Source organism: Maylandia zebra, linkage group LG11 (assembly GCF_041146795.1).
Source record: "Maylandia zebra isolate NMK-2024a linkage group LG11, Mzebra_GT3a, whole genome shotgun sequence".
Classification (NCBI taxonomy): Eukaryota; Metazoa; Chordata; class Actinopteri; order Cichliformes; family Cichlidae; genus Maylandia; species Maylandia zebra.
The window spans coordinates 21991013-22005054 of NC_135177.1; the positions used below are offsets into that span (position 1 = coordinate 21991013).

The 14042-nt window shown below is 43.1% G+C and overlaps 1 protein-coding gene across 2 annotated transcripts in view; it reads right to left on the reverse strand.

Moving 5' to 3' along the window:
- efna4 (ephrin A4) overlaps positions 1 to 14042 on the reverse strand; it is a 33630-nt gene that overhangs the window by 12187 nt on the left and 7401 nt on the right. For both annotated transcript variants that reach the window (XM_004541274.3, XM_012924384.3), the window contains exon 2: positions 837 to 1135. In XM_004541274.3, coding sequence (XP_004541331.1) covers positions 837 to 1135 — 299 coding nt within the window. The remainder of the gene's footprint in view (positions 1 to 836; positions 1136 to 14042) is intronic.

A 14042-nucleotide genomic window follows, 5' to 3' on the forward strand; every position in this document is an offset into this window, starting at 1 on the left:
GCCACATCATCTCCTGCACAGGTGTCTTTGCACAGACTGATGAACTGAAACATTAAATATTTAGATTTCTTTTTCTTTTGGGGCTGTTTTATTAGGGTGTAAGGAGCTGGAGCGAATATTCATTGTTTCACTTAAACACGATCATAAAAATGATGACAGATTATGCGCAGCAAAAACGTGTACTATTGATCTTATTTAAATAATCACGTGACAAAGGCTGGGAATTAATATCAATACCATATCGATGCTTCTGAAATGCCAACTGTAGTGCTGAAATGCCCCGAAATGTGCCATTAGGAGTTAGATAGAAACAAAATAATGATTAATACTAATGATTTTAGATGCTTAACTCATATTAATACTTAACATTTATTTAATATTAAATACTTCAGATTCAAAGCAACATTCTTCTTATGCTAAACTAAAAATCAGATGGTGTTTGTTGGCTGGACAAAAAATCTCAGGGCACTGATATAATGGAAAAATTTGTATCCATTTATTCATATTTCTGGAAACTGACAAGAATCAAAGCAACAAATAACAACAACAACTTGCAGACCGATTTGTCTGCATATAAGCTTCAAAATTGTTGCATATTAAGACATGTTTGACTTTTGATATCTCTAAAAATCAGACAATTAAGTTAGGAATTTTTTGTATGGCTGCTAAATAACTAACGGTGTATCTATTTGTTATATCTGTCACATGACTGATCATCAAACATCAGGCATGTCAGAAAATTTCATATAACACTGAGCTCAAGCTGTGATATGTTTGACTCTCTAAATCGGTTTACCCTCTCCCAACACACAAAAACATACACATCATCTACTCACAGCTGTAGTAGTAGTGTCTCCCTGGCAGAAACTCAAACCCCAGTGAGAAGGGCGTGAACCTTTGGATCTTTTCTGAGAAGCGCACTGGTCCATATGGAGCAAAAGGGGTGTTACACTCCCACCTCTTGATGGCCCCCCTGGTCTCTACACAGCCTTGGAACGACTCTTCTCCCACCAGGTAGAGGGCAAGGGTCTCCGGCTGCCTGTGACCCACGGCCTCCTCGTTGGGGTAGTGGGGGCAGTGGATGTCCAGGTAATCGTTGAAATTCAGCTGGACAGACAGATCACCTGCTGTTAACCTGGAAGGAAGAACGACAACGGCATTAATACTGCATGTAGCAATTAGAGACTGATACATGACTGAAGGAGGGGGGAGGCAGTGATAGACTGCAGACACGTAGAGAAAGAGCGAGAGAAAGGACAGGAATTCCACAATTTTCCAAATGCACATCCAACACTTGTGACAGGCAATAAAACAACATTTTGATCTTTTTTAATACAAGAATTTGGTGGGATTCAAATGCTACAGCTACACTTCTGGACCAGTGACGATGCTGAGTGTCAGCTAGAGAGAGCAAAAATTCCTCACATGCTAATTAAGACCACTGAGGGGAGTTCAGCGTAAAATAAACTCGACTCCCTCTCCTTTCCACTCTCCTACTGCACAGCACAGATAGACAGATGTGTGTACAAACGTAAGCGGATGTGCATGTGCATGTACAACCATGTCAGTCAAGGCTGACTGGAGTTTGGCATAACAACAACTCTGGACAAGACAGCATCATTAGGACAGAGCAGCTGCATAATGTGCGATCTTTCAGAGCGAGGATTCTGACTTCCTGTCAGCCCGCAGTATAAAGAGTTTCCCATGTACAAGCTAATATGTGAATGAAAGAATGAGAATAAAGTCAGAAGGGAAGAAGATGTAAGACAAAGCAAGAGAGGTTAACTTAACATAAAGATATCATAAGACTTCATGAAAGAACAAAGAGGGAGACAAGAAATAGGAAGGGAAACGTGTGACAAATGGAGGAAAGGCCTGTGAGTGATGAAGAGACATGAGACGAGTCCCACAGGCAGACAGAAGGAGGTTGGTGAAAAGAAAGTTTTGGAGACAGGATGAAGAAAAGCTGGAACAAAAATATGTTTAAAAAGAAGCCAAAGGAAGAAGTTGGACATACAGGTGCAAAAAGTGGAGTAAAGAAAAAAGTAAAGTGTTTTAATTAGTGACCCCAGAGAGCCTGAGTGCAGACACACAGAGAGAAGAACAACGGAGTGGAAGAAGAGAGGAGACGGACTTTAATTGGTCTCCTCTTCACATGGAGTGCAGGAGCAAAGAATGAGGGGCAGAATGTGGCTTGGGCAGAAGGTTCAGGTCCGTCAGTGGGAGTCTTTATAGAGGGGTGACAGAGCGGAGGAGAGAGGAAGGAGTGCTGGGAGTCAGTCAAGGGGAACATGGGAGGGAAAAGGAGCGTGGAATGGGGAGGGGATGGCGGTGGTGGTGCACGGCAGAGTACTCTGAAGTTAAGTAGGCGGACAGAGAGTAGACCAAAAGAATAAATAAGAGGAAGAAATCAGTGTGGAGAAGGAGGAGGATGAGACAGAAGTGATGCAAGCCAAAATGAAACGGATAGAAATGACAGGAAGCAAGAGACTGAGACGGTCCAACAAATCTGCAGAGAGTATCAAAGATGGATGGAGCAATGAGAGGAGAAATGACAAGAGTGTCGGCGAGAAGGAGGCCAAAGCTCAAAAAGTAGAATAGAAATGAGCGTTGTGTTAACTCTGAAGCTGAGCACGTGTGCAGCAGGTGTGTATTTCTGTGTGAGACCACAAAAGCAGAAAGGCATGTGTGACTGTGTGTGTGTGTGTGTGTGTGTGTGTGTGTGTGTGTGTGTGTGTGTGTGTGTGTGTGTGTGTGTGTCTTGGGGATGCAGGTGAGACCCTGGAGGCAAATCTCACCAAAGCTGCTTCCTGCTCAATAGCGACCGTGCAGAATTGGCAATCTATCCACAGGACAGGACACCATCGATCAGGATCCCTCGCTCAGGACACACACGCGCACACACACTCTCCCCTGATCAATATCCCCTCTGTGCACGTGTGTTTGTGTGCGCAGTTATGTGCGACAGCTCTATTACCTGTGCACTCTAATTACAGCCATAGAAAAGCACTTGAATTTCTAATTAAGAGAACGCTAACGCAAAAAAAGCACATACACACAAGCACAACACTACATTTACTTTTCATACTACCCGTGGTGATTTTTAAAGCCCCTCTGGGGCAGAGAAATGTTTGCTTAGGTGCGCCAGCTGTGGAAGTGTGTGTGCAGGTGTGTGCGTGTATGTGCATGTAATAATAGACGTGTGCTGTGTCAACATGCTGCACCCCCTGCTATACATGTCATTCAGCTCCAGCTTCTTCTGCATTCCTTAGGTCCTGTTTTCCCCACCCAAAAGCCCACTACGCATTTTTCCTTACTCCCTGCTTCTACTCCATCTCCTCCCTTGTTGTTCTCCGCTCTGGATGACGTGAACCCATCCTCCATCTATTTCTTCAGCCTGCATTCTCCCTCCTATTTTTGACTTCTCTCTATCCCATATTACCCCACTCGCTACCCCACACAACCTTGCAACCTTGGGTTGCACCATATGTATGCCAGCAATTACAGAGTTGGTGTGCTGTACTGATGTCAAACTGTCAGCCCTCTTTCTTGCCTCTTCCACCCCCCCTCTCTGGTCCTAGTAGGCTTGGGTACGCCCTAATTACACTCAGCATCCTCCCCTCCTGCCAGCTGCCATGCAGCAGAGTGGTGACAGCACAGGGGCATCATGGGAGCACTGTGGAGCTGTGGGTGTCATAGAACAGAGCGCTGAAGCAGCCTATCGGTGGGAGAAACCTATGGAAGCAACAAAGAGGATTGGCTGGGTCCAGAGGGAGAGGGAAAAGGCACAGAACACACACTCACTGCATTTTGGCACACGTTGGCGGGAATACACACAAACACATGTTCACAAGCACCAGGACATGAAAGTACTTCAGGAGAATAAAACATGCTCTGTCCCTCATGCCACAGGGCTATCAATGACACCCTTCTCAGGACTGGTGCAAGCTTGTTGTTGATAAAGAAAAATCTCACAGAGGAGCAGAATCAAAAATAACATGCTGGGTTCTTCAGTGAAGAACTTGAAAAGACCAACATTTATCCCTTTATAATCACAGGAAATCAAATGCGGAATTGAAAGACTGAACATAGCTGACATGCTGCGGATGTGTCCATGTAAATGTGTGCAGACAAAGGCAAAAGTGTGCGTGTGCGATAATAATGAAATGCAGGGAGTTCACTGTGGCAGAGACCTTTGATCCTTTAATATGAGAGAATAATTAAAGGAGCAACAATCTTGCAACACAGCTTCAGGAATACAGAAAGGATACTTGATCACGCACAGCAGCTGCATGCTATGCATCTCGAATATACTAGAGCACTTAACGAAAGTACTTCACATAAACACCGGGGATACAAATATTCTGCTATAATGAAAATGCTAATAACATACTTACACTGTACTGTGCATGCCGAATGAATGCAGGAAATGTATATATACAGTCAGAGTACAGTAGGTTAAATAAACAAAGCCCTTAGTAAAAGCTTATTGGTTCCTTCAAGTGACAATAGGAGGCCAGAAGGCTTGGTCTAGCTTCACTCCTTCTTTGGCCAATCACAGCAGGATGACTGTTAACTCTGGGCACTACGCTGACTAGGCACAGCACGCCATGGTCACCCTACCTTGGCTAGGCATAGCGTGACACAGTTTCAGTCTTCATGTTGGATACTGTAGTAACACAGATCTTTGGTGCTTTCAAGAAAGATACGCTTTTAAAGTGTTGTTCCTTTTTCTTTTCTTTGTGCATTGCACAATGGGTGGGAAATCACCTTGATGATGAAAGATGAGTGGGTGCAAGGTGAGTCATTACTCAAAATGAATAACGCAACTTCAATATTCACATACAACCATAATGACTGTCATAGTTTTTAATTATTGTTACTGTTAATGAACATTAACACAAACACTGTACTCTTGACCAGCTACAAACTGTCTTGCGACTCATAACCTTGAAGGGAATGGAAACCCATGGAGTCATATTGGCTTTATTGCACCATAAAATTTAATGCAACTGTACTCTGCTGTAGCATAAACTGTTCCATTAAGTACAGAATTTGCAGTCAGTTTTGACACTGGAGTCGATGATACAAAGTTTCTCAGGCAAACTTACTCATTAGCGAATGAGCTATCTGACAAGCTTGCTTAGCAGGATGCAGAGGCTGAAATATACTGAAATTTGTTTGGGCTTTTGCCTTAATTGGATAGTGGCAGTGGAGGTGGACTGGAAAGCGGGGAAAGAGAGAGGGGAAGACACGCGGCAAAGGATTGGTCGGACTCAAACCCGAGCCGCTGCTTTATGGCCATGCCATACAGCATGTGGTCAGATGCTCACCCATAAACCTGAAATACGGAAAAATATTACCAATGCCCCACCAGCCACAGCAGCTCTGCAATTAGCTCTACCCAATATGTAATCAACCCACAGACTGTATGTAAAAGATGGACTGAACCTCTGAGTCTGAAAAATAATTCCAGTGTTTCTTAAACCACCAAAGTCACCAAAAACAGTCAAAAACAAAACAAACTAACAAACAAAAACAATGAATTGAGCTAATATTTAGGGTGTGGCTACTTATGGATTTTTTTAAAAATTTATGTATATTTTTATTTTGCAAAAAAAAAAAATATATATATATTTTTAGTTTTTTTTTTTCCATCAACACGTTCACTAAGCACTCCATTTTTATAACGTTTCCCGGCAATTGTTTTAGACTTTAAAGGGTTAAAACGGGAATTTGAAAATGCATCTTTTACATACAGTCTACTTCTAATTTCTATCGGCTTCACAAAGACATACAGTCATGTAAAAATGATTTTTGCATTGCTGCATGTAGTCCTGTATTTTGCCCCCACCGGAATTAAAGTAAGTAGCAGCCAGGTGCTGCTAATCCTGATTTACTGAGCATTAGTCAGGAGTGGTTGTCCCATCAGCCCAAGGTCAGCCCATGCAATGCCCACAGAAACTGTAGGAAAAACCCAAAAAGCAAAGAGCTACATGTCACATGGCAACACAGCTTAGGTCTTTATGTGAAGGCTTTGGAGAGACAACACCAAAGCAGAGATGTTCAGCCAAAACTCTCAGAAACCCAAACACATCATACCATCAACCTCATACCAACTATGAAGCATGGTGGTGGAGGGGTGATTTCGACTTGTTTTGAGGCACAGGGCCAGGGCACTTCGCTGTTCTTGAGTCAATCATGAACTCATGATCATGTATACCGAAGTGTTCCAGAGTCAAATGTGAGCACATCTGTCTGACAGCCAAATCTTGGCTGAAATTGGGTCATGTAACAGGATGATAATCTGAAGCACAGCAACAAATCTACAATAAAATGACTGAAGAAGAAAAGAAAAGTGCTGCAATGGCCTAATTAAAGCCAGTTAAAGACTTCAACCTGACTGAAAATCTTTGATGGGACATTAAGAGATCTGTGTATGAACAAATGCCCAAAAACCTCGAAGAACTAAACACCAAAATTCCTTCTCAATGATGTGAGAGACTGATAAAGTCATGCCCAAAATTATTGCTTCAAGTTATTGCTGCTAAATGTCATTCTACAAACTGATTTTTTTCAATATGTTTTGGTACCAAATGATAACAACCAGGCACTGAATCACAATTAACTGCTACTAGAGACAGATTTGATTACAGAAGACATGAAAGATGACTGAAAGTGAGCACAACTAATACATTTTTCAAGTTAATATGTCTGTTTTGGGAAGACTTTTATAGGACGAGCTGCAATGCAGCTCAACTGATGGAAAGTATGGGAGATTTCATGACAAAGAGAGCCCAAAGACAGTACAGTAGAGAAAAGGGAATGAGCCAGATAACTGAAGAGTCTTTCCTTGAGGTCTGCAAAGCTTCAGTTAACTCCTACTCTACAGGCTATCCTATTTTCAAAAGGAAATTGTGGAGATTCTCAGTCAGCTGGGTCATGGTAGGTTATATCTAAAATGAACTTCTTCAGTTCTATCTAACTGGTTTGGAGGATGCCTGGGAGTCCTTCCCAGTCAGTAACAACTGAAGAAGCCTGAGAGGTGAAACTTCTTGAAGAAACTCAAGCAGATTGAGCAGTACTTTGATACTCAATACTTTTTGTTAGAATTTGGTTCTAACCTTGCTGTTCACCATGTCCCTTTCTCCCAGTCGATTACTCTTTACATAAACGTAAAAGAAAACAGAATGAGGGCCCCTCCACCCCCCGTTCCCAAAGCCGTGCCCCCCTCCATGCTCACACAAAGCCTTACTGTGTCCAGAGCCCAAACACCAATGTTGTGTCTAACCTGGTGCTTACTCCCCTCAACGCACACAAACAAGGATGTCACCCCCCACCTCTGACCATCTGGGCCCCCCCCCCACGACCCCGCCTGCCCAGCTGGCTCAGAAATCCTTAAACAACCCTCCTACCACCCCACATCCTCAACACTCTGCAAACCCCACCTCTTTAGATTCTCAGTGTCATCAAACTGTGGCCAAACACTGATCAACCACTCCTCACAGAGAGGAAAGAGAGACTTAAGGGAAATAAGCTGCCGTGCTTATCTACCCTTTCCTGTCTGGTATGCCTCTACACAAGTGTGTATGCATTTGTGTGTCTCTGCTTTGTTCAAGGTCAGCAGGAAGTGTTGCTCTCCTCTCCACCAGACCTTTTGCTTTTCTACAAACTCCCAATCTCCAAATGTGAGTGCTGCGCGAACTTTCCTGCTACATTTTCCCCCTCCTGTCTCTGTCTGTTTTATCTTCATATGCAAGTTCTGAGCACTTTTGCATTAATATGCATTAGGATCTAGGTGGCTTTCCACCACTGCTCAACATTTCCCAGGAAATTCCTGTGTCATCACCCAGGCAAAAAACCTCCGTCCTCAAAAGGATATGTGTGTCCACATGTTCAAATACACTGCATTGTGCTTTAATATGAGTATGTAAGCGCTTATAATGATGGCTGTGGGTGTGCATATGTGAGTAAACTAGATGAAGTGATTGGTTGCACCTTTCCTGCCCTCCAGGCTCTATTAAATGACCAGAAGGCACAGGGTATTCATACCTCTTCACTTCTCATTCAAACTGTGTGAATCAGCAGGTTGCCTCATGGAACCACATTCGCTATCAATTCCCAGACACTGATAAAATACACAGATACACAAACACACAGCCTTGCTGCTTCAGGCCTAAAGGACTCTCAGCCTTAGGTAAAGACAGAGTCTATTTTCTGCCTGTTACGGCAAAGGTTCTCTTCAGTTTGTGTATATGTGTCTGTTCTATGAGACTCAGCAGCACAACAGGATGCATAGCTATGGCCAGCAGAGCTGAAGAAAATTGCCCAATTCAGGCCCAGAGGACCCATCAGTATGGAAACCAATTCATCGGAGCCATTTTGATATGGCAGGATGTCTGCAGAAACCATCATCCCCTTCTGTGACAGACCTCTCTCATACACGGGCACAACTCGCCATGTGTGGTCCAGTCTGATCCAAAAATAAGCTTTCCAGTGATTTTTTTCCTTTGAGGTATGAAATTACGGTCTACAGCATAAATGGCCAAGAGTGCAGTCTGGCAGTCTATGGGTCCTTTTTCTTTTTAATTTTCACCAATTGGCCAGAAACAGTGTATGGCGAAATGTTGCCTCACTATACCCACCAGCGCTGCAGCAGCTAAAAGTCTGGCTCCACTCTCTCACCTTCCCTGAGCGGTAGCGGCCACACTTTTAAGATTAGTGTAAGGGAGAAAAGAGGCAGAAGGCGAAGAGTTTGAGCTCTCGTGAAGAGAAGAGTGATGGTGAAAGTGTGCGCGCGCACGGCTAAAAAAAAAAAAAAATGTGCACGGGACGAGAGCAGAGTGCATGGACGAAAAGGGGGTGTACAAAGGGGGGTAAATAAGGTCAGTCGTGCCGTTGCTAGGACAACCACCAATCTGGAGCTGGGACTGGTTCCAAGCCAACGCCCCACCCATCCATCCGTCGTTCTAGCCGTCCTTTTCCTGCATCTCTCGGTCGGACAGCCTAAACCTCAGAGTAATGAGTGCTCTCCATGTTTCTGCAGTCTAAATGGAGCTGCAGAATAAATACAGGGCTGATTTGTACAGGTGCCAGGCTCAGACACATAAACTAGCTACAGTACCTCACCGCCAAGACGCTGACAGGAATGACATATGACGAGAGGTGGGGAACAATGACAACTATGATGGGTGGACACCAAGACCAATGATTCAAACTATTTATAATATCTATCAAAGCGTATTGCTACAAAGTGGCAGCTGGGCTCATCTGCTGTGTCAACATCATGTGTCTAATATTTATGTATTGCTGGCTGGGCCCTTTGGATTTGCACAGTTCCAGAGCAGACAGATCCATCTATATTCAGAAACCGTCATGCTAAAGTTGAGTAAATGGACTATAAAAAGGTTTGTTATACAGAGTTGCCAGTGTTGCCATGCCAATAGACTGTACGGTGCATTGTAAAAGGGCACATTGGCAAGCTTCTTAACAGTTTAAAAAAAAACAAGAAAAAGTATCTGTTAGTCTGCTTTATACACATGTGTTTAAAATGGAAACAATAGTCAGAATGACTCCATAGTTGGATCGTCACTGTCCGCATCCATAGGCTGTCATACATTCTGAGTTTCTGTCTGTCCTTTGAATGATAAAACGAGGATTTGACAACTCTGAAGGTGAAGGCTGCTTTGAAATTTTATAGAAAGGTTCTGTTTCTGTGCCACTTTTATGAAACTCAAATGCTCTAAATTGGCATTCAATCAAACGTGACCCATTTTTGTAGCAGTATTTGGAGTGAATGTGTTTTTTTTTGTGATGATGTCTGCTGTTGGTGCCATTTCTCATGTTGCATAAACGAACATTGTTAAACCAATATTTTGTAATTTTTTTTACTGACTTCTTCTCTTCCATTCAGTCTTTGTAGTATACGCTCTACACTCTCATCTATTATTTAACTATACTTAACTACACTTACATGAGCCCCGGGTCTTTCAGCCCACCTGTGTAAGTGGGTTAAGGAGGACATGCAAGCGACACCCCATAGACACACATTTGCTCAGATGCACTCAATATAGTGAAAAGGGCGCTCATAAAGCACATACACTCAGCCAATAAATCAGACTTGGCTTTAAGAATCCATCATTTACTAAGTAGGTCACAGTTCTGATGCTGTAGACACTCTTTCCCATTTGTGTACTCTGTTTTTTCCCCTCCCTCGCCATGATGAGAAGGTCAATGCTGGATAGGCAGCCTAGTCCATTTATCCCAGGTGTGCATTCCTTCTCACTTTCCCAGTGTCTGATTATTTGGTGGTTGTTACCTTAGGAATGGCCAGTTGGAGGCCTAGAGCTGTCTTTCTGTCTGTCACTCACACACATGCACACACACACATACATACACAGTTAAGACATGTCAAGGAAACCTGCTCTAATACAACCAACAGGCTTGAATAATTTAAACAGAGGGAAGGAGAGGAAGGGAGACGATGGAGAGAGAAGGATTGGAGAGGCATACGAGTTAAGGAGTAAATAGAGTGAGCTGGTCCCTTTCAGTCTCTGTCTCCCGGTGAACTTATTTAGAAACTTCTATTCTTGGTTTCACTCTCATCTTCTGTCTTTCACCCCATCTTAAGCAGGTCTCATTTCCTTCACCAGTCAGTGTGTCTACACCTTCTTCACCATTCCTCTTCCTCCGAATGCTTCTTCCATCCTCGTTTTACCCACTTTGCCCTCCCTCCCTCTCTGTTTATCTAAGCACTTTCACGGTCACTGCTTTGGAATCCCAGGAGTCTAAACTGCCCCCTTCCCTCTCCCTTCCCACCATCACAGCCGATCCACGCTTCTCTCTCCCTCTCCATCTTTTTCCGTCACAACGGTTAAGATTCATATCGCTCTGTGTGTCGGGGGTATGGAGGGTCCCCTTTATTTCCCCTCAAGGCAGCCAGCTTTGTCCTGTTCTAGTCACGCACAGCCACCCACCCTGCCCCACCCTGCCCCTCACACTCATGAACACATATTCCCACCAGGGGTAGGACACTTACAGAGCCCGATACAATCAAAAGAGCCGAGAACAAAAATACTACATTATTGCCAAGTCTGCATGGGGTTTCGGCTAGGGTTTGGATAAGACTGTTGAATATGTTTTATTAAACTGAGCATATACAGCATTTTTAGCTCAAGTACATGAGCTCGAGAGTGTGAAATAAAAATTTATACTCTTGACACTTAGCTTGATTTAAAAGTCTGCCTTGAAGCCGGATGCCTCTGAATTTCTTAGAGGGGCCAGTTGTGTTCCACAACACTGATGAAAGGTTCAGACACAATAAGAGGAGGGGTGGTGGTGGTGGTGGTGGTGAGGATTTAGGAGCAGAAAGGAAGGAAATGGTGAGGGTCAAGAGAAGCGGTGCAGACGCCAGGCTAACGTGGTGCTAATAACAGCCTGGCATTGGACTGGGATTAACTGATTCATTTGGGATTAAAGATGACTGGTCGCTACTTTAAGTAATGAACCAGAATGACCCAAAATTACAAGATTAACACACAGGAGGCATGGTATGTGTGACTGTGGGTGAGTGTTCTTTGTTTCTTAACAGCAAAGCGACACGCGCTGCGACAAATACTACAAAAACTCACTTGTTTAGGTGTTAATTATGAACCTTTGATGAAGAACAACAAGGCCCTCACCAAATTTCCATTCTGCAGGCAAATCCATCACATCGATAAATGCAATAAACAAACGCAGCGAGTGAGTGATTTTGCGGCTTTTATGACTAGGCATTTGTCACCGGGTGTATTTTAGGGGAACGCACAGATTAATTCTGCGATCATAAACGCGCAGCATCTGCTACAGTGTTTTGAGAAGCGCACCGTGCACAAGAACTCCATTTCCAGCTGAATAGGGGAGCAATGAGATTCATGAGTTCTACTGCTACAAGGCCACAACTATGGAGATTTGGGACAAAGCTATTTCCATCCATTCAGCACAAAACGCAACCACCATTCCCGATACTCCTAGACTATCAACGATTCAAAAAAATAAAAGTTTACTTAAAGGATTAAAGAAAACACAAGTTAAGCCCTTAAAAAAACTAAGTGGCGGATAAAGCATAACTAAAATTGAGCTGGTTTTCACAGTATTTCCCCCCCCACGCTATGCACAGTAACACAACATGGCGAGATACCAAACTAATAACACACAGATTATTAAGAGATACATATGTGCTTGTACACATTTAAAAAGTGAACACAGTAGGGGGTTAACCGATGGCAATTATATAGCTACAATTACATAGCAGAGTTGATCAAATAAGGAATTCTGAAAAATAAAGCCCACATTTCCTTGAACTCATAAATAAAAGATCTCATTGGAACAAAATGTTGAGGAAAGAGGTGGAAAAAAGGAACAAGGGAGAGAAAAATAGCAGTCAGAGTACCAGGAGACAAGCATCAAGCTGTGCATCACTGCACCCCCCCTCCCCCCCAAAAAAATCATGTGGTACAGGTTATTGCAACAACAAAAGCAAATCTTGTCTGCATGCACGCACATGCCCCCCCCCCCCCCCAAAAAAAACAAACAAACAACAAAACAAAACAGAACAAAAACCATATCTTCATCTTAGTGAAGTCCTCAAAGAATTGCTGGTGTTTATTTCTTTAATAAGCATGTGTTATTATATTATGTCTCGGTGGCAATCAGGTAAAGACTGTAGCGCAAACTGAAAGCAGCGTCAGGTCTAAACGCAGCGTGGTCCCTACGTGGCTTCTCCCCAGAGTCCGAGCATCCATGAGCGAGCGTATATGCAGGCAGGGTGACGGTAGCGTGTGTGAGCCTCTCTACGACACCTGTATACATGGCTGCGTCACGGTGAGTGTGTGAGTAAGCCCCTGTGTGTGTGTGTGTGTGGAGGGAGGGGTGGAGAGAGGGTTTGCTCCTCACGCCTTCTTGTGACAGTGATAGTAATACCTGCTGACATCCTTTCTTCCCTCTCTCCCTCTCTCCTCATCCCTCCATCCCTGGGGGCCTCCCTGAGCTGTTTTGGGAGTTGAAATCTGTTGACTCTTTCACTACCATCGTCTCCTTAACGCACTCTCCATCCCTCACTTTTCTCCACTGCAGGTCTAATGTTTTTACCATCTCTCGGGGCTGACGAAAAAAAAAAATGAAGCAGGCAAGGCAGCGTGTATATTCATTTGTGGTGTGTGTGGCAGCGTAAAGAGAAACAGAAGCGAAATGTTTCTGCACGCGTTTTACATCACTGGGGGGAGCGCTGCACAGTATGCTGTGCTACCACACTTCTGGGAGGCAATACCAAAATAATATTAGTTTTTGTTCCACCATGGAAAAGTCTCCTAAAAATAAATAAATTAATAATACAGAAGAGTCATAATATCAACACAGCACAACATTTGTCATGTGATCTATCTGGAAATCTCAAAGGACGGGATAAAAAGCAGCTTTAGGAAATAGGAATACTTGTGTATGTGTAGCTGAAAGTGTTACTCGAAACTTTTCTGTAACAACTATAAAAAGAGAGCAAAAATGAAACATACACCCCATAAGTACACACACATGTTCACACCCCTTTACATATCTTTTTAAATCTAAGGATTTCTTTGTTGTGTGTAGATAAAGTGTACACAGCCACACCTATAGCTTTAAAAAAAAAAAAAAATCCTTTATACACACCACCAGAATACATAATTGCTAATACTTATCAAAAAGCTGCGAGTTAGCAGCTTGCACAAAACATTCCCCGTAATCAGAATATGGGAATTTATGCTATTCTGTGCTTTTAAGCATTTTCCTCACACATTCTGTAACAGAATTCATTTTTATATAAAAGAAAATTATTTTAAATCCTCCATTATACACCCCCCACGACAGAACGCCAGAGTGCCTTATTATTATTACATCAAGCACATTTATGATATTTCCCCAAATCGTAATAAATGTAGCTTAAAAGCACCACTTCGCAGACACTTTGTGACACGTGAAAGAGAGGATTTAAACCTGAGACAGATTTGTGGGGCTCTTTACTTTAATCC